Source organism: Neofelis nebulosa, chromosome 13, assembly GCF_028018385.1.
Source record: "Neofelis nebulosa isolate mNeoNeb1 chromosome 13, mNeoNeb1.pri, whole genome shotgun sequence".
Lineage (NCBI taxonomy): Eukaryota > Metazoa > Chordata > Mammalia > Carnivora > Felidae > Neofelis > Neofelis nebulosa.
The window spans coordinates 75935645-75952359 of NC_080794.1; the positions used below are offsets into that span (position 1 = coordinate 75935645).

Below are 16715 nucleotides of genomic sequence, written 5' to 3' on the forward strand. Positions count from 1 at the left end.
GTTTTGGGGAACAGAGGGCAGAACCACCACGCGACGTTCTGGTCCTTCGCCCACGCATGCGGATGCCAGCTGTGGAAGGCCGAGTAAGTCTCTCCTTCCGGAAGGACGACACATGCCGTGCACATGCAGGACCCATGCACAAGGCCCATGCGCAGGGCCACCCTCGGGGCATGCATCCTATTCCCTGAGAGCCAGGCAGCAGGCACCAAATCACTGGCATTCAGCTCCGGGGACAGGCAGTACCCAAGGTGATGGTGGCGTAAATGACTCCGTCGGGCACCTGGACCCATCTGGGGATTCCAGTGGGCGAGAATCCACCACAGTGACCTGTATGAGATCCAGAAGCACAGAGAAAGGCAAGGTGGAGAGACACAAGCTGAAGAGAGGGACAGACCCAAGCGCAGAGGGTGACACAGAGAGACCCAGTTGTCCACCACAAGCCAGTACTTCCCCACTGGAGGGGTGGGTTCTCAGGAGAGGCCCTGGCCCAACCCAGGACATCTTTCCTCAGCACCTTCTCACCCAGAGATGACCACGTAAGTACTCGTCACCAGTGGGAGGTGCGTAGAAGGCCCCTCTGGCTGGTACTTTTAAGAAGCACGTAGGAATTCTCTGCTGTCTCTTTGCAGAGGATTCTCTGGCCTTAGAGGGTGGCTGAGCCCACACTGGAAGGCGGCTAAACTACCTGGTGAGCAGTGATCCCCACATAGGACAGTTCACGAGAAACAGACGTGTACTGTGTCACCATAACCGGGAAGGGAGGTTATCTGCTCCAGCAGCGGCCAGGTCCCCCACACGAGACATTACAGGCCAACTAGCTGATGTCTCGGGCAAGGAGGCCTGACCCTCGTATCTCCTGCACAGGCCATCAGGGCGCTTACTAAGCTGTTACTCGGAGAGAGGCACCTGCCTCATCAGAGCCGTGTGCAGACAGTGCTGATGAAGCAGGACAAGAGCCCAAGCAACCGCTCTCTTGAAGGAAGTCCGCAAAATGGCTGGTGGCCAATGAACCAGGGCAGGGGGGCAGGGGGCCAGAGGTCACTCCTCCCGGTGTGACCAGCACGTCTCACCGCTCAAACAGGTGCAGGGGACAACAAGCAGGAAGTGAGGGCAGGCCGGCTTTCGTATGCCGGTGACGCCCTCCCTTCGCGGCCCGTGTGACCAGTTCTCCCCAGGTCATCCCCGGTCCTTGTCCCGGCACGAGAAGGACAGGCCGTCGGCATTCTTCCTGTGCACCTTGCTGTGTTCACACTGTCCCCACAGGGACGCCCCGGTCCCGGCTAAGACCAACCTGAATTCACAGTCGAGACACAAACCCCGACAAGCTCGAGCCCACTTGTTGATGACGAGGTGTGTGTCTGCCCCGCAGACAGGCCCCCGCGAGTGTCTGGGAGGCAGGCCCCGGCTGGCACGGGCCACACCCCGGAGAGCCAGGCTTGCGAGGCTAGAGGTGCTCGTCACGGTGAGTCACAGCTTCCTCCTTCCACACGCATGGGGATGGCCGTGCCGCACCGTCGGCTTTGCTCTGGAATCACAGCCCCGCCGGAGACGTGGCAACACCCCACACGCTCAGCGGGTTCAAGCTAAGTGATGTCCGCCCACAAACCAGGAGAACAAAATAACCTCCATCCAAACAGGCCCTCACCTCCCACACAGTTCCTGGGACCGGAGGCAGTAGGTGAAGTGTGGAGAAGGATCCGACGCGGCTCCAAGGGACCCGTCCCATGTGATCTCTGGTCCTGTTCCTTACGGAGCCGACAACACCCCTCTCCAGCCAAGTTCATTCCCACCACCAGGGACCCTTGCCTCTTACATCCGCAAACTGCTTTGTGCTCTCAAAGACCTTTCACTTATCAAGGAAAGGAGCAGATTGAGGTAAGAGGGGGGAGCGAGAGGGCCAGAGTCCAGCTGCTCAAGTGAGCAGGCCCATGATATTCTTCCTTCTGGAACTTTTGGGGCCTTTCTGTGCTAGCGAATCCCTACGCCAAGAGCACTTTTTTTTTTTAAGTTTATTTATTTATTTTGAGAGAGTGAGAGAGAGCATAAGCAGGGGAGAGGCAGAGAGAGAGAGAAGGGGACAGAGAATCCCAAGCAGGCTCTGCACTGTCAGCGTGCAGCCCTACGTGGGGCCTGAACTCACAAAACCATGAGATCAGACCCGAGCCAAAACCAAGAGTTGGACACTTAACCAACTGAGCCACCCGGGCGCCTACCCCCTCCAGAGCATTTCTGATCTGAATCTCCCAGAATGAGAACCACTGGCCAAGGCCAGAGGGCTCCAGTGTGAGTCCTGCCCCTATGGCACAGGTCACCTTAATTCCTAAGTTAGGTCAGTCACTAAGTAACCCTCCAAAGGCTTGCAGTCTCATCAGAGAGAAGCCAAAGTCCTCACCATGACTGGCTGACTTCTTTACCCTTGTTCCAGCCACACAGGTCTCCTTGCTGTTCCTTAAACATGCTGAGCCGCCCCCCCCCCCCGCCCGCCTCAGGGCCTTTGCATGTGCTACATGGTCTGGAAAGTTCTTCCTGGAGGTCTCTGCCTTCCCCACATTCTATTTCATTCAGGAATCAGCTCCAGGTCATGCTGTCAGAGAGGCCTTCCCTGTTTAAAATAACACCTTCTCCTGCCCCAATCCAGCCCCTATGCTTTCCATCCTAACACTGTATTGTCACCTGACATGCCCCATGTTTATTTGTTGTCTGTCTTCCCTCACAGAATCTAAGGGCTGTGACTCTGGACTGTCCTGAGCTCTGCTGAGCTCCTGACTCCCAAAAGCATGTTTGGCACACAGAGTGAGCACAGTTAACTATCAGGCCAACGAAGAGCCCCAGAAACAGCTCTGGCTCGGCCAGACCACATTCCCGTTGCTTACACGTGTGCCTGGACCGACCCACCTCTCCTCCATCACATTTCTGTGCCAAAGCCAGCACCACCCAGATGGGAACGGCATCAGACACAGGAAACCAGCTCACCGTGGACCATCCCACGCCTCCTCGCAGGCGGCCTGGGTCTGCTGGGAGCTCTCAGCTCCCCACCAGAGCAGAGGCCCAATGCTCTGTGGCCAGTTCTCAATTCAGGCCACGCTCTCTGGGAACAGCAGCCCAGGCTGCCCGCGGCTTCCAGCACCGGCATCTGTGCAGGAAGTGACTGGACCCCCTCCGAGTCCCAGCCCTGGCCCCGGGGTGTACCGTTGAGTGATGTGTCGTACGGCTCGGCCTCTTCATAGTAACCCTCTGGAGACTCAATCTTGGGGACGGAGAGTTGCTTCCGCTCTGGAATCTGTGGTATGAACAAACAAAATAAACATACTCAGATATGATACACTGAGAACAACTTGGAATTAACCCTCTGGGTGGAAGGAGGGGATTCCAGAAGAAGAAGAAAACCGTCTGGTTGGACTTCAAGTCAGCTGGGAGGGAGAACGTGCAATGAATGCCATGGCTCCCGACAGCCACCACGTCCGCTGGTCTGCTCCCAGAGAAGGGCTGTGGGCGCGTGGCTGAACCCCGCGGAGCCTCAGCTTTCTCCTCTGCAAAATGAGGCTCAAATCCGCCCCCGCCCCAACACACACACAAAATGGCCTTGTGTACGTGATATGGAATGCATACAAACATCCAGATCGTGTCAGGCCGCTGTGGCTTCTAAATAGCATCTACTTTCGAAAACGACAAGGGCTAATCAAGTACACACGGAGGAAGGTGACCTGGGTTCTAAATCCTGAACTTTCACCATAATAAGTCCGACCACTCGGATGGATATTGGGTGGCTCCTGTGTCCAAGCTGCAAGGGAGACGTCCGGATGTCCCGGAGTCACTCCTGACAAAGACTTCGCCAGGTGGTGGATGTTCAGGGCTCCCGCTCACGTGTACGGTGAGTCATGTCCTCATAGACATGAGGGCATGAGGGCGTGAGGAGCATTTACCACCACCGGGAGGACACGAGCTTTGAGTGGAGTCTCAAAGATGACCCTGAGCTTCTTATGTGGCACGAGCACGACTGGGGAGGAATAAAGAATATACCCAAACGTGCAGAAACGTGGAGCGTGCAATTCTGTACTCCTCCATTATTCTGTACTGTAAATGGTTTGGGAAAGCCCTTGTGCTGGGCATTTGGGGAACTCCGAATGAAAGCAGTAGAAAGGGGTGGGGGGAGACGGAAGGAGGGCGGCCAATGGAAAGACCCCACACGGCCCTGGGAGATGGGCCTCTGGACCTCGGAGGACTCCCTGTCCTGCCGGCAGGAGAAGGGGAGATCTAGAAACCCCTGCCTCTGAAATGAGCTCATGAAAACGAGGGACTTATCGCAGAGATGGCTCCCCAAGTCTTGGCCCCGGAGATGGTGGGAGAGCGGTCAGCCTGGGCCGGGGTCCCCATGGTACGGGACTTGGCGTGGGCTGCGAGAGGGTCCACCCCCCGCCTCCTCCAGGGCAGAGCAATGATCCTGCGGCTGCTTCACCAAAAGCAGCATTCCAGAGCCAGGTCCGGTGTGGCCTGGCACCTCATATGGACTCTGGAGTGAATGTAACTTGGTTGCAGTCAGGGCTTTAGGACTCTGTAGATTCAACTGACGGGATGTGATGGCCTCTCCCTCACCTTGCCTCCCTATAAACGAGAATAAACCCAGGGTTGTCTTGAGACAAACCGTGACGGTGTTTCCACAATGCTTAGCCCCGTATCAAACATGAGGAGGCTGTCACCGTCATTGTCTGGGGGCCGTCCACGCCCTGGGGGGGCTGCAGGAGCCGGGTCACCGAATCACCATCCAACAAGCTGAGGCAGGTCTGCACGCAGAGGGTTGGCGAGGCCAGGCCAGAGTGTGGGTCCAACTCTGAATCCTAAATTCATCCGGCCTCACATCAAGAGAGCGGATACAAGATCCAGAGGTAGGCCTCGAGCAGCTTCCAGCACCCCCACGGGTGCAAGAGGCAGAAAGGTACAGAGCATGAAAAGAACAGAACGTGCTCTTTTCCGAAGCAGATCGGCTGCTGCCCTGGGCCCGCAGATGCGGCTGTGAGTGGCACCGAGTCAGGCTCCTTCCCGAGGGCAGGCCAGGCACGCTGCACCCGGTAGCTGCCAGCGGATGACCTCTCGGGTCTGCTGCCACAGCCTGGTGAGTTGTCTCTGCTCGTCTCGGCCGTTCCTGGCCCCTTGGTCAGTTTGAGAAAGGGCTGCCCGAGACCCAGCCGTGGTCCTCGAGAGCCAGCTTCCTGGGGTCCGAGGGGAGAGCATCGCCTCCCCTGAGAAGCAGCAAGGTCCCTGCAGATGGGTCCTGGAGCTTATGTTTCCTAAGCTGGCCTGGCCCCCGGCTCCAGCCTCCAAGAAGCCCCATCCCCATCAGGTGATGCTGGGACCCTTCGCACAGGGAGGGGGTGGGTCCCATTTACGGGACAATGCCCGGGGGGGGGGGGGGGGGGGGACGAACCTTTCTTCAGAAGCCCCTCAGGGGTCATTCTCACCACGTGGGTCCTACTGTCCTATCTGGGGGCGGACTACTAGGGAGTGTCTCCTGAGAGTCTCCCAAGCCTCTCCCTGTAAAATCCCCTGTAAATGGATCTATGGGGAGAGGCAGGAGAGGGAGGTGGTAGGAATCCAACCTCCAGGGCTAGGGTTTGAAACCTGACATGGCGCACCCCAGCTGTGTGTCCCTGGGCAACTTACTTGACCTTTCTGTGCCTCAGTTCCTCCACTGCAAAATGGGGAGAGTAGAAGTACCTGTTACATGGGGCCACTGCAAGGATTAAACTGTGCCCAGCACTATTATCCAATACGTATGCATTTTTACCAACCTAAAAAATACAAACGTATCAGTGAAGAGAGAAAAGTTGTCAGCATACACGTTCAACAGAGGAAGAACGGCCGTATCCTAAGGAGACAGAGGAGACCTCTGGGGTTGCCCAGGCTTATGCCCAAGCTCAGCCCTCATTAAAGAAGATGGTCCCTGCCCTCAAGGCTGCTGGGGCAAAATATAAGCCCTTGAGTCAAGTTACAGGTTAAAATGATTTGCACAAAAATTCAGAAGAGAGTCACATAATTACACAAGTATAATGACCCATTTTCTGAAGTCAGAGGAGCAAGGGAGGCTGATTTCTCAGGGGAAGAATAGAGAATGAGAATAAAGGGATAAAGATAAGGGACCGTTAAAGTTCATCATCATCATCATCATTGTGATGGTGCAGGTTTTAGACACTAAACTCAGGCGCAGAAGAGAGGTGACTTCACAACCTTCAGAAGGCTCTGAGAATTCACAGGAAGGGACAGGAAAGAAAGCCACCCGGCTCAGCCAGATTTGCCAGAGGTCTACAAACTTCTCTGTAAAAGGCCAATAATACATTCCTAATGGATCGGCAGGTCACTTGAGGGTCGCTGATCTCAGCTGTTCAACTCCGCCGTCGCAGAGCGAAAGCATCCAGAGATAATACATAACTGAGAAAGCGTGGCTATGTTCCAATAAAACTTTATTTACAGTAGCAGGTGGCTGTGGATTTGGCCTGGGGGCCAGAGTCTGCCAGTCCTGATTTAGAGTAGACACGAGAGCTGAACGTGAGCAGGGGCCCGGATGAGCTGAGGTGTCGGTCTCTGTGCTGATGAGCAACCTGCCCCAGCGGGCACTGTCGAACATTCCCGGGACAGGACTAGCAGATCCGGCCAGCCCCGGCTCCCCAGACCGACCGTGGCAACGTCCTTGTGTGGAGTAAGCTGCTTCCCCCGTAGAGTAACCCACTTAAGACCAGCGCCAATGCATGCTCAGGCCTCAAAGGGTGGCTGGGGTAGGGATGGCTGTGCTGGCCGGGAGCATCAACGAGGCCAGCACACGCTTCTCCTACGGTGACCGCAGCACCTGTCTGGGCGCAGAGCAGCGGGAAGTGCCACGGCTGCCTGAGTCACTGGCCGCACCCACGAGGTGTCCCCGGACCCCTGGCTGCCTTTTCCCTTGCTATCCACGGACTCTGCGGGGGTGGAGGGGGGGACCCAGGCCACCAGAGAGGGAATCAGGGCGTCCTGAGCCTGCGACAGAGGCCACGCTCCCGGCCCAGCCACAGGCACTGAGGACCACAGGCAGACGTCCCGTCTCTGTCTCAGCCATCGGCAAGCCTGCGGGACTTGCCGCAGCTGTTGGGACGAGTGCGGCCTGACTAGTTTCTCCCAACAACCTGGTCCCAGACGCTGCGTCTCCCGGCCCACCGCCATGTCTCCAAGGCACAGATTTCCAGAACAAGGCAGCACCACCCAGTACTTGCCTGTGAGGCGCTGACTGCTGACAGCCTCTCCCACCCGGTGTTGGGCCACAAACTGCTGCCCCAAGAATGGCAGAGCCCAAGGCCCTGGCCAGAGTCGGGCGCTGAATTCCGGAGAGGAAAGTTCCAGCGCCAAGCAGCCACCTCCCCTCCCCCCACCCGGCGAGCAGTGCCTGGAGCACCCCAGAACACCACCGCATCTCCCACTGGTTAGACTGGCGGCAGCCGGTCAGGAGCAGAGGCCCCCCCTTCTCCCGAGCACTGTGGCGGAAAGTGAGGAGAGCCCGCAGCTGGAAGGACCAGAGACTACAGCCTCACTCTGCTGGAAAGACGAGCTTAAGTCAGGCGGGCCTGCAGAGTGGCCTGGAAACCAAGAACCCTCATTCAGGTCTTGGCCCCGCTACCTCCCAGAGGTGGGCCCTTGGCCGATTACTTTAACTGAGCCTCTGTTTCTTCATAGGAAAACAGTGACCAAAAATACGCATCTGTAGATGGATGGTGGGGAGGCCCCAGTTTGTGTCCATCAGGGCGCCAACGGCCCAGGTGTGGCAGTCACCCACTTCGCAGCGTAGTGGGGACAGCAGGGACTCAGGCTCAGGCCATCAAGTCTCACTCAGCCTGAGATGAAGAGTCCCTGCCAGTTGGTGACGGGCGGGGGGGGAGGGGGGGGGGGTTGGGCAGGGGGGGTGCTTCATGTACAGGGAGACTGACCCAGGTATTCCGGACATCCTCAGGAAGGCACGAATGGAGAGGGCCAGGCTGCGGTCCGGACGCCCTTAGCGGTGACCTGGGCCCACAGATCTGTCCCTGGATAGCACCCTGGGAGCTCAGTGACCATGGGAGTCACACAGCTTCCTGCTGGCACTGAACCCAGGACCCCACTGTCCCCCAAACCCTTCCCACTTCTTGACCCCATGACCCTGCTACACATAGAAATCCTTCCCGTTTCTCACCTCACACCTCTCTAGAAAGCCTCCCTGACCAGGCCCTAGACAGGGAAGAACTTGGGTTCAAATTCTGGCTCCACCATTTCTGTGTGTGGGACGTTCAGACGCTATTAACCTGCAAATTCTTGGTTTCCTCACCCGTAAGATATGAACACCGCTACTTAACCTCCCTGAACACCAACGCAGTGTGCCACGCGTAGCCTTAGCCCATCAAATAAGACAATCTCAGGAGACAGAGATTCACATTCTTTTAAACACCGGGAAACAGAGGGCCAGAGAGCTTAAACAACTTGCTCAAGACCGAAGAGCCAGGACCTGGTAGATCTGGGATCTGAACCCAGGTCTGTAGGGTTCCATGATTCATTCCACTCATTCATGTGGCCTACTGTGTGCACGTGCCGGGCAGGAAGCAATAAATGAGAGACGCTGTCCCTGTCCTACGAAGCTTACGTCTGGTCGGGGAGGCAAACAGTACAAAGACCACTTCAGTGGTGGCAAGGGCCACGGAGGGGTAATTGGCCCTGGGGTAGACGGTGACTGGGGTGGGACAGAGTTGGGGTGCCTCATGCAGCAGGTCGGGGCAAGTCTGTCTGTGAATGTCTGGGAGATGAGAAGGCAGCCACTGGACAGCCAGGATCCAGACAGTACAAAGTCCCTGAGGCAGCACTAAGCCCGTGGTATAATCCAACGGCAGAAGGGAGACCCGTGAACAGCAGGTGCAACGGGGCTGGAGATGCAGCTGGGCCAGGCTGTGTAGACCGTGTAGGCCGGGGGGCCGGGCTAAGGAACACGGATGTTTTTTGCCTAAGCTCAATGAAAGCGTTTGGCCGGTCTGAGGCAGGAAGTGCAAGGCGATATGATTTACATTTCCAAAAGTTCGCTGTGGCCTGAGCCGGTGACCACAGCTCTACAGGGCCCCACTCACATGGTGCTGGGCAGAGCCCGGTGGAGCCTCAAACACTTGGTGGCATCCAATAAAGGCAACGCCCTGCATCTCCCACTCCCTTTACCCTTAGCGTCCTGAGTACCGTGGCCCTGGGCAAATGATGCCACCCGCAGGCAGGCGTGCTTTTGTTCTGTCTCTGTGTCCCAGTGCGTCGCCCCGTGTCCTGCACACGGTAGGCGCTCAGAAAACACCAGATGTTTGGTGAACTTGACCCCTGTGAGAGCAAGTGGAATTTCATGGGGCCCCAGTCAGGAAATCAGGGGTGTTGGACAAACACTTACGATCTTGGGTGGCGGGAGGTCTGGAAGGCTCTTCTGAGGGGCCAGGGAGTGCTGGCCAGGCTCCCCGTTGGGCAGTGGGTTCTGCTCCTCAGGTGCTGTGGGCGGCAAGCAGGGGGAGGCTTCAGTGAGGGGTGCCCAGTGTCATAGCAGGTGCGTTATCCGGGAATGTCTGGTCACATGTGCCATGAGATCTATTTGAGCAGGGGCTAATTACCCACGAGGAGGTCCCAGCAGCCAATGTTGTTGTTTTCCTTCAAGAATAGGGTGCAGTGGTGTCCCAGCCACGGGCAGATTCCTCAGAAGGAACTGGTCTGGGGCTTCTGGCAGCCTCCACACCCTCTCTACTACCTGCCCTGTGCCAAAAATGGCCTAGCCACAGAGATTTAGCCAGTCGAGAAGCTGCCCTGTGGTCATTATACGGAGCAGCTCTCAGCACCAACCCTGTGATTATGGCTCTTTCCACCCCAGTTTCCCCAGAAGGCAAATGACCCTGGGCACTGTGGCAGCCTGCGTGTGGATAGTTTCTGCTGAGCCCCAGGCTTGGCGGTGAAAACATGAGGCGGAAAAGCCACAGTGGAGAACTTGGCCACCAACTGTGTGTGCTTTTAAGGATAAGGATCCAAGGGCCCTTCTGAGCCTGGCCATTTCAGCCAGGGGCCCAGCTAAGTCCAGGACAGGCAGGCTCAGGCAGATCTGACCTCGGGGCTTCGGTGGCTGGCACCTTGAAGCCCAATCTTTAACCGGACTGAATGCTTTGGAGCACTGCGTCCCGACCTCTTGCTAAGCCTCTGCATTTCAGTCACAGGCTTGGGAGTTGAGGGATGGGGCTTTTAATCTCCTCTCCTCTGCAACGAGGCAGCTCTACAAACCTCTGGACCTCCCTAGGGTCCTGCCAGACCCACTCCTCAAGGTTTTCAGAGCAAAGGAGAGAGCAGAAGAGTAAGATACCATGGAAGACATACTATGGCCTTCCCATGTAAGATATAAAGTTCTGCCAAGAGAGCACCTTTGAGCAAAACTTTTGAAGGTTAAGGCAGCTGCAGACATCAGCATTTCCATTCTCTACCATCCACCCCCCCCCCCCCCCATCAAGTCCAGACTGCGGGGCACCTAGGTGGTTGAGTCGGTTAAGCGACCAACTCTTGGTTTCGGCTCAAGTCCTGATCTCACGACTCATGAGTTTGAGCCCTGCATCGGGCTCCATGCTGACGGCGCCTGCCTGGGATCCTCTGTCTCCCTCTCTCTCTGCCACCCCCCCCACTCACTCTCTCTGTCTCTCTCAAAAAGAAATAAACTAACATTAAAACCAATCCGGACTTCTATCAAAGATATAAAGCTGGGGTGTGGAATCAGCACCAAGGCTGCTTTCCTAGAGCATCGGTCTGTGACTTCCTGTTTCTTGGGATGCTGTTGGGGAAAAGCTGAGAGACTTCAGGGGCCAGATTCCTTGTCCACGAATGGGACATGGGACCTTTAAGATTCAAGGAGGTGGCCTGATGAAATATCCCAAAATACATCAACCCAAAATACCATCAACTAAAATGTGACTGCCAGAAATAACTCCACTGGGCTGTCTGGTGCTGGCTGGGAGGAAGGAGGGGCGGGACGGGACCACAGCTTGTGCGCCCCCCTCCCGGAAGCTGGCCGCACCACCAGTGGGCTTAGCCTGTACCTTTGTCTTGGGACTCCGCATTCTGTGGCCTGTTGACGGTCACTTTGTTCATATAAATGTACTCCTCATCGGAACCTGCAGCAGGAGGGTAGAAGACAAAGGTTTCATGTGATTCCACGATGGGAAATGGCTTCTGGAGAGAAAGAGCGTCCCCCGAGAGACACTGTCATTAGCCTGGGTTCCAGGAAAAGCATACAACATTCCGAGTTGATTGAAAGAGTCCATTATAGAGTTGACAGATTTCCAAAAACAGAAAGGCCAAGTTGCTGACTGTTAGGTTTTCAGCCTGGGGGTGGGGTGGTGGGGGTGGGGGAGGGAAAAGATGGGTCCAGAAAGATAGCTTCAGGAATAAAAGTCTGAAGTGCAAGGGTACCCGCACCTCAAAGATCTGCCCCGTATTTCACCAGGCAGATTTCTCTGGGTTTCCTAGCATTTCATTTAAACTAAAAAATATTTCATATCCATCATTCTCACTCTAGTCTGGGTAACTCGTATGGGCTCATCAGAGTGATGTCTTTGTAAGACAGGGCACATTGAGGATCTGAACATTTAGCTCGCAGGCCTCTAGGTGGGGTACCAGTGTGGGGCCGAGACCCCCAAATCGCGAGCTCTGGGTTTGGAGGGGTGGGTGTGCTGGGAATTGAAAGTGGAGCCCTGCCAGGCACCTGCTCTACCCTGTAGATTGTACCCTGCAACAGCTCGGCCCTTCCCTCTTTTAAAATCATTTCTGTGTAGGCGACCTTCCCAGTGCCTGTCTGGACAGAGAAATGTCAGTCTCCTGACACCTGCTTAGTTTCTTGTGCCCCGAAGACCCTTTCTTCAGAAGACTGCACAGGAAGCTCATTCTAGTGCTTCTCCTCCTAGAATTCCACCTGCATTTCTCTTTTGCCCCTTAATTTGCATTTCCTAGAAACCCGTGGCTCCGGTAGTTGGAGACGGCGTTACCCAGCCAAGGGACCCAATTCAAACCCCTGGCGAAGGAGGCAGTTCCGTGTCAGATCCGCCCAGCCTCCAGCCAAGAGGCCTGTGAAAACCCAGAGGAACATGGGGAGGATACAGCCAGCGGGGTCTTTTGCCATCAGCCTGCCGGGTCGCCATCCTGGTGCCCAGCCCTGCCAGGACCCGTCAGCAACATCACCCCCCACCGCGGCAGGTTATGGGAGGGCACTATGAGATCTAAAAGTAGTCAGCCACAACCAGTATACTTCCACTGACTGCGACCCAGAGGGGCCGGGTCAGGACCTTTTCCAGAGAAAAGCACCCAAGAAGAGTGTTCTGCAGGGGCAGGCGGCAAAGCTCTGCCGTGAATGGTGCCATTCTGAGCAACGCAGCTAACGCGTGTGCCTTGGTTTTCTTGTCTGCTTGGGATACTATGGAAAACAACTGTGATAAATATCACTTGTTTTTACCTAACTCTGAACGCTTCCAAGAGTACACAACTCTAATATTAGGGAACTTGAAAAAGTGAGCCCTATAACTAACAAAGATTACACATGACAAGCCTAGGGGCGCCCGGGTGGCTTGGTTGGTTAAGAATCTGACTTCGGCTCAGGTCATGATCTCGCAGTTCGTGAGTTCGAGCCCCGTGTGGGGCTCTGTGCTGACAGCATAGAGCCTGCTTGGAATTCTCTCTCTGCCCCTCTCCCACTCACATGGATTTGTCCACTCTCTCTCTCTCAAAATGGATCAATAAACTTAAAAAAAAAATCAAAATGAATGAATTACTAGAGAGTGTGTAAACTGGCACAGCCGTTTTGGAAGCAATTTTAGAGGATAATTTAAAGTGTTTGTATTCTTGGGGCACCTGGGTGGCTCTGTCAGTTAAGCATCCAACTCTTGGTTTCAGCTCAGGTTGTGATCTCACAGTTCATAAGTTTGAGCCCCAAGTTGGGCTCTGTACTGAACAGTGCAGAGCTTGCTTGGGATTCTCTCTTTCCCTCCTCTCTCTCTCTCTCTCTCTCTCTCTCTCTCTCTCTCTCTCTCAAAATAAATAAACTTAAAAAAAATAGTGTTCATATTTTTTTCCTTAAAGTGTTCATATTCTTTAACCCAGCATTTTTCCACTGCCAAAAATTTGTCCTGTAGATACACTCTAGCATGTAAACAAAATCTGACTTGAGGATGTTCACTGCAATATTGTAGAAGTTTTTGTTTTTTTTTTTAAATTACGAAATGTAAATGTCACTAATGGGAGGCTGGTTGAACATCACTGTTCATCTATCAGTGGACACCTACCCAACTGTGAAAAATGACAAAGCAGCTCTATGTCTGCTGTTTACAAAGATATCCAAGACTTACAGTTAAAGGATCATGTTTCAGAATAGCAAAAAGAGAAAAAGTATGTGAACTGTCAGCACATGGAAATGTGCACAGGCAACGATTCTAAGTATAAAAATAACGTAAAGCAGAATACAGAGGCAAACCACAACTACATAAAAAAATTCAGATGACGCTGATAACGATCAAAATAGGAATCGAAAGAATGTAAATAGCTAAATGTTCATTTTATGTTCATTCCTTTTTTCTTACTGTTGACTAAGCCCACACTCCTGTTAAAAAAAAAAAAAAAAAAAGGCAAGATATTGCTGTCATTGTTTTAACTGTTAGATTCTGGGCAGGTGCTTTCTCCGCAAGATCGTGACTTGTGCACTGCAGAGAAAACTCGCACTGGCCTCTTCCCGAGGCCGTGTCTCCTACCCTGGGCACTCTGCTGCGAGCCATGGTTGGCTATGGTTTGATGTTCCAGGGTTGCCAATCCAGGACCATCCAGGTAGGTAAGTAAGAGGCTCCCAGGACTGTCTGCAATCCTAGGAAATGCCCAGTGAAGCTGGCCCTGGAACGGGAGACTGCTGAGCTGTCCCATGTCTGGGAGGCAGTAGCCTTAGGTTGGAGAATTTCCTATCATTCCCTCATTCATTTGCAGAAGTGCGCTGAGCACCTGCACCGTGCTAAGTGCTGGGGACACAGCACAGAATGAAATAGAAGACACTGTCCCTCTCTTTATGAGCCCAACAATGGAGAAGGGAATAGACCCTAATGGGATAGTCAACACAAGCATGTGGGAAATGACATCAGCATAGGTAGGGCTGGAAAGGACAGCTGACTGTGCTCTGAGGAAGTGTGTAACTTGTGGGAAATGACCCCTGTGGCAGGGGGTAGTCTCTCCCAGAGAACTGGGTGGGGGTAGAGGGGAGGCACACGGACCCTCTTTGCTACCATCGGACAGATAGAACATTGGCAGCTCTTCCTATCAGAGGAGCAGCCCCCAAACTCTCCCAGAGTCTCCGAGGAGGGCACTGAGGGACCCATGACACTCTCAGGTGAAGGCAGGAATGAACAGCAGGCTCCTGATAAACAAACTTCATTCCCTGCCGTGACCTCACCATCCAGATAAAAGGTAAAGAGAGTAGAAAATTCTTATTACAGTCATACAGTAAAAGATCAGAAAACCCAAATAGACAACTTGAAAAGTGTAAACACTCTCTCTCTCTCTCTCACACTCCGTCCAAAATGTGTGGGAGTAAACAACAGCTCAGCCAGTGTAGACCACAGACTATCTCAAAATGATCAGCCTGCCTCCACCTACAAGTCTCATCAAGCTGAGCTCATTTTCTGGAACATACACAGCAAGACATGCCCGGGAGGCTGAGAAGGGAGACAAATGCTTTGATTTCAGGGGGGCTTTGGATTCTGTCCTGCGTAGCACAATTACTGTGGTGCAGATGAATCTGGAACGTGGGACAAGGAGGGGAGTAGAGCGGTTTGGTCCCTCTGCCCGGTCTCAAGCCCTGGTTCGGCCACTCACGGCCATGTGCCTTGAAGAAGTGACTCTCCGAGCCTCGGTTCCCTCGTTGAGAAGATGAGGACAACAACTCTCTCCCTGACCCGGGATGGGGACTGGGTGGCACAATCCATGTCATTTCATATATTAAGCACCGTGGTGGGGCAGAGTACGTGCACGGCAGACGTCAGCAGCTGTTATAATCACTCTGCTAGCCGAGAGAGCGCACAGACGACCAGAATGGATCTCAGCCTCGAGAGCAGGAGTGGGGAGTGGTAGCCACAGGTCCCCGTAAGGCCGTGCGCACGCTTCCGGTGGTCTGAGCGGTGCTCTGTGGGCAATTCACACTGGGCGCCTCCTGACCGGTCTCAGCAGCCCCGGCGGCCCTGCGAGCTACAGAGACCAAGGGCAGGGGGAAGGTCTGACTCTATCAGAGCAGAGCACACAAACACCTGGGGTGAAACAAAGGTCAACCTAGAGGAAGCTACACAGCACATTAAGCCACAAAGGGACCCCACCCAGGGGGCCCTGATAGAGCTATGAGAACCAAGAACCACTTGGTTCTTGGGACTAAGAAGAGGATCGGGATGATGGTGAGAGCCCGTCACAGAGGCGTCTTCCCATTCCCAACGGAGGTATCGTCTATCATTAGACACGCTCAGGTCAGAGCACATCTCGACAGTCTGGGCACTGTGCTTCTTCAAGGTTTGCATCGACGGCTCCTGCCGCGGGGTGACTCATCTCTAACTCGCCGGCTTTGTAATGTGGATTTCCCACCTACCACCTTTGATGTGCCGCTCGCCAGCACTCACGCAGGCCAGCCGACACTAGCCACGGAGCCAGGAGGAGCCTGGGAACCAAGGGTGGCCTGGAGAGTGGCAAAGGCCACACATGGGGCTCCGGGAACACACCTCTCCTGGAAGGCTAAGAGAGCTGGGGCATGCCGGCAAAAGAGAAGGCTGCTGGGCCTACAGCCACATGCCTCAGTTTTATGACTTCTCTCCCACTCAGAGCATGAAAGCCGGTTTCCACAGGGAACAAAGAAAAGGAAAAGCGACCCTGAGACGTAACCTGGCGGATCCAGGTTGGACATATGGGAGAACTTCCTGACGGTGATGGCTGTAGAGGGTGCACTTACTTCCCTTCTCCGGGGGGGTGGGGGGTGGATTTGGGCTGCTTCCTGCCCCGAGGCAGACGGTCCCTTACTGTCCCAAAATATCACTCCCAGTTCTCAAACATCCGATATAGAAATAGACTCAACTAAGCTGTTAGGACTTCACGAGAAGGCGTTTCCTGTTAAAAAAGAAAATCTGAATGTACTAGAAATGAAACCACCATCACCATTCTCGTGCAAGAATGTTAGAGCAGCCTTACTATTTGCAATAGCCCAGGCCCAACAACACAAAAGTCCAGCAACAAGTGAATGGACAAGAAGATCGTGGTACATTCACAGACTGGAGCACTACTGAGTAATGGAAGCAACAAACTACGGACACAGCTCATAGCACGGACGAATCCCCTGAGCGCAAGAGGCCAAACATAGAGTACACACCCTACGATTCCATTTATATGAAGCTCTAGGATGGGCAATGCTAATCTGTGGTGGGAGAAATCAGAACAATGGTTGCCTTGGGGTGGGGGTTCAGGAATTCACCGAAAGGGGGCAAGAAAGAACTTTCTGGAATGATAGAAATGTCCGATGACTTACTGTGGGTGGCAGGTACACAGGTGTACGCGATTGCCAAAATTCACTGAATTGAAGGCTTAACTGAGATCTATGTATTTGATTATGTATAAAATGTACCTCAGTAAAAAAGAAAAAAAAACCAACTATGTACTCAAGGTCAAGGTTC

General features: G+C 54.2%; 1 protein-coding gene across 7 annotated transcripts in view; it reads right to left on the bottom strand.

Annotated features, from left to right (window-relative positions):
* AFAP1L2 (actin filament associated protein 1 like 2) overlaps positions 1-16715 on the bottom strand; it is a 99186-nt gene that overhangs the window by 21858 nt on the left and 60613 nt on the right. For 4 of the 7 annotated variants that reach the window (XM_058697860.1, XM_058697858.1, XM_058697859.1 and 1 more), the window contains 4 exons: positions 11082-11156; positions 9410-9504; positions 3190-3280; positions 244-327 (listed from right to left, as the gene is read on the bottom strand). In XM_058697860.1, the coding sequence (XP_058553843.1) occupies positions 244-327; positions 3190-3280; positions 9410-9504; positions 11082-11156 (345 nt within the window). The remainder of the gene's footprint in view (positions 1-243; positions 328-3189; positions 3281-9409; positions 9505-11081; positions 11157-16715) is intronic. The other 3 variants (XM_058697863.1, XM_058697862.1, XM_058697861.1) reach the window with 1 other exon arrangement.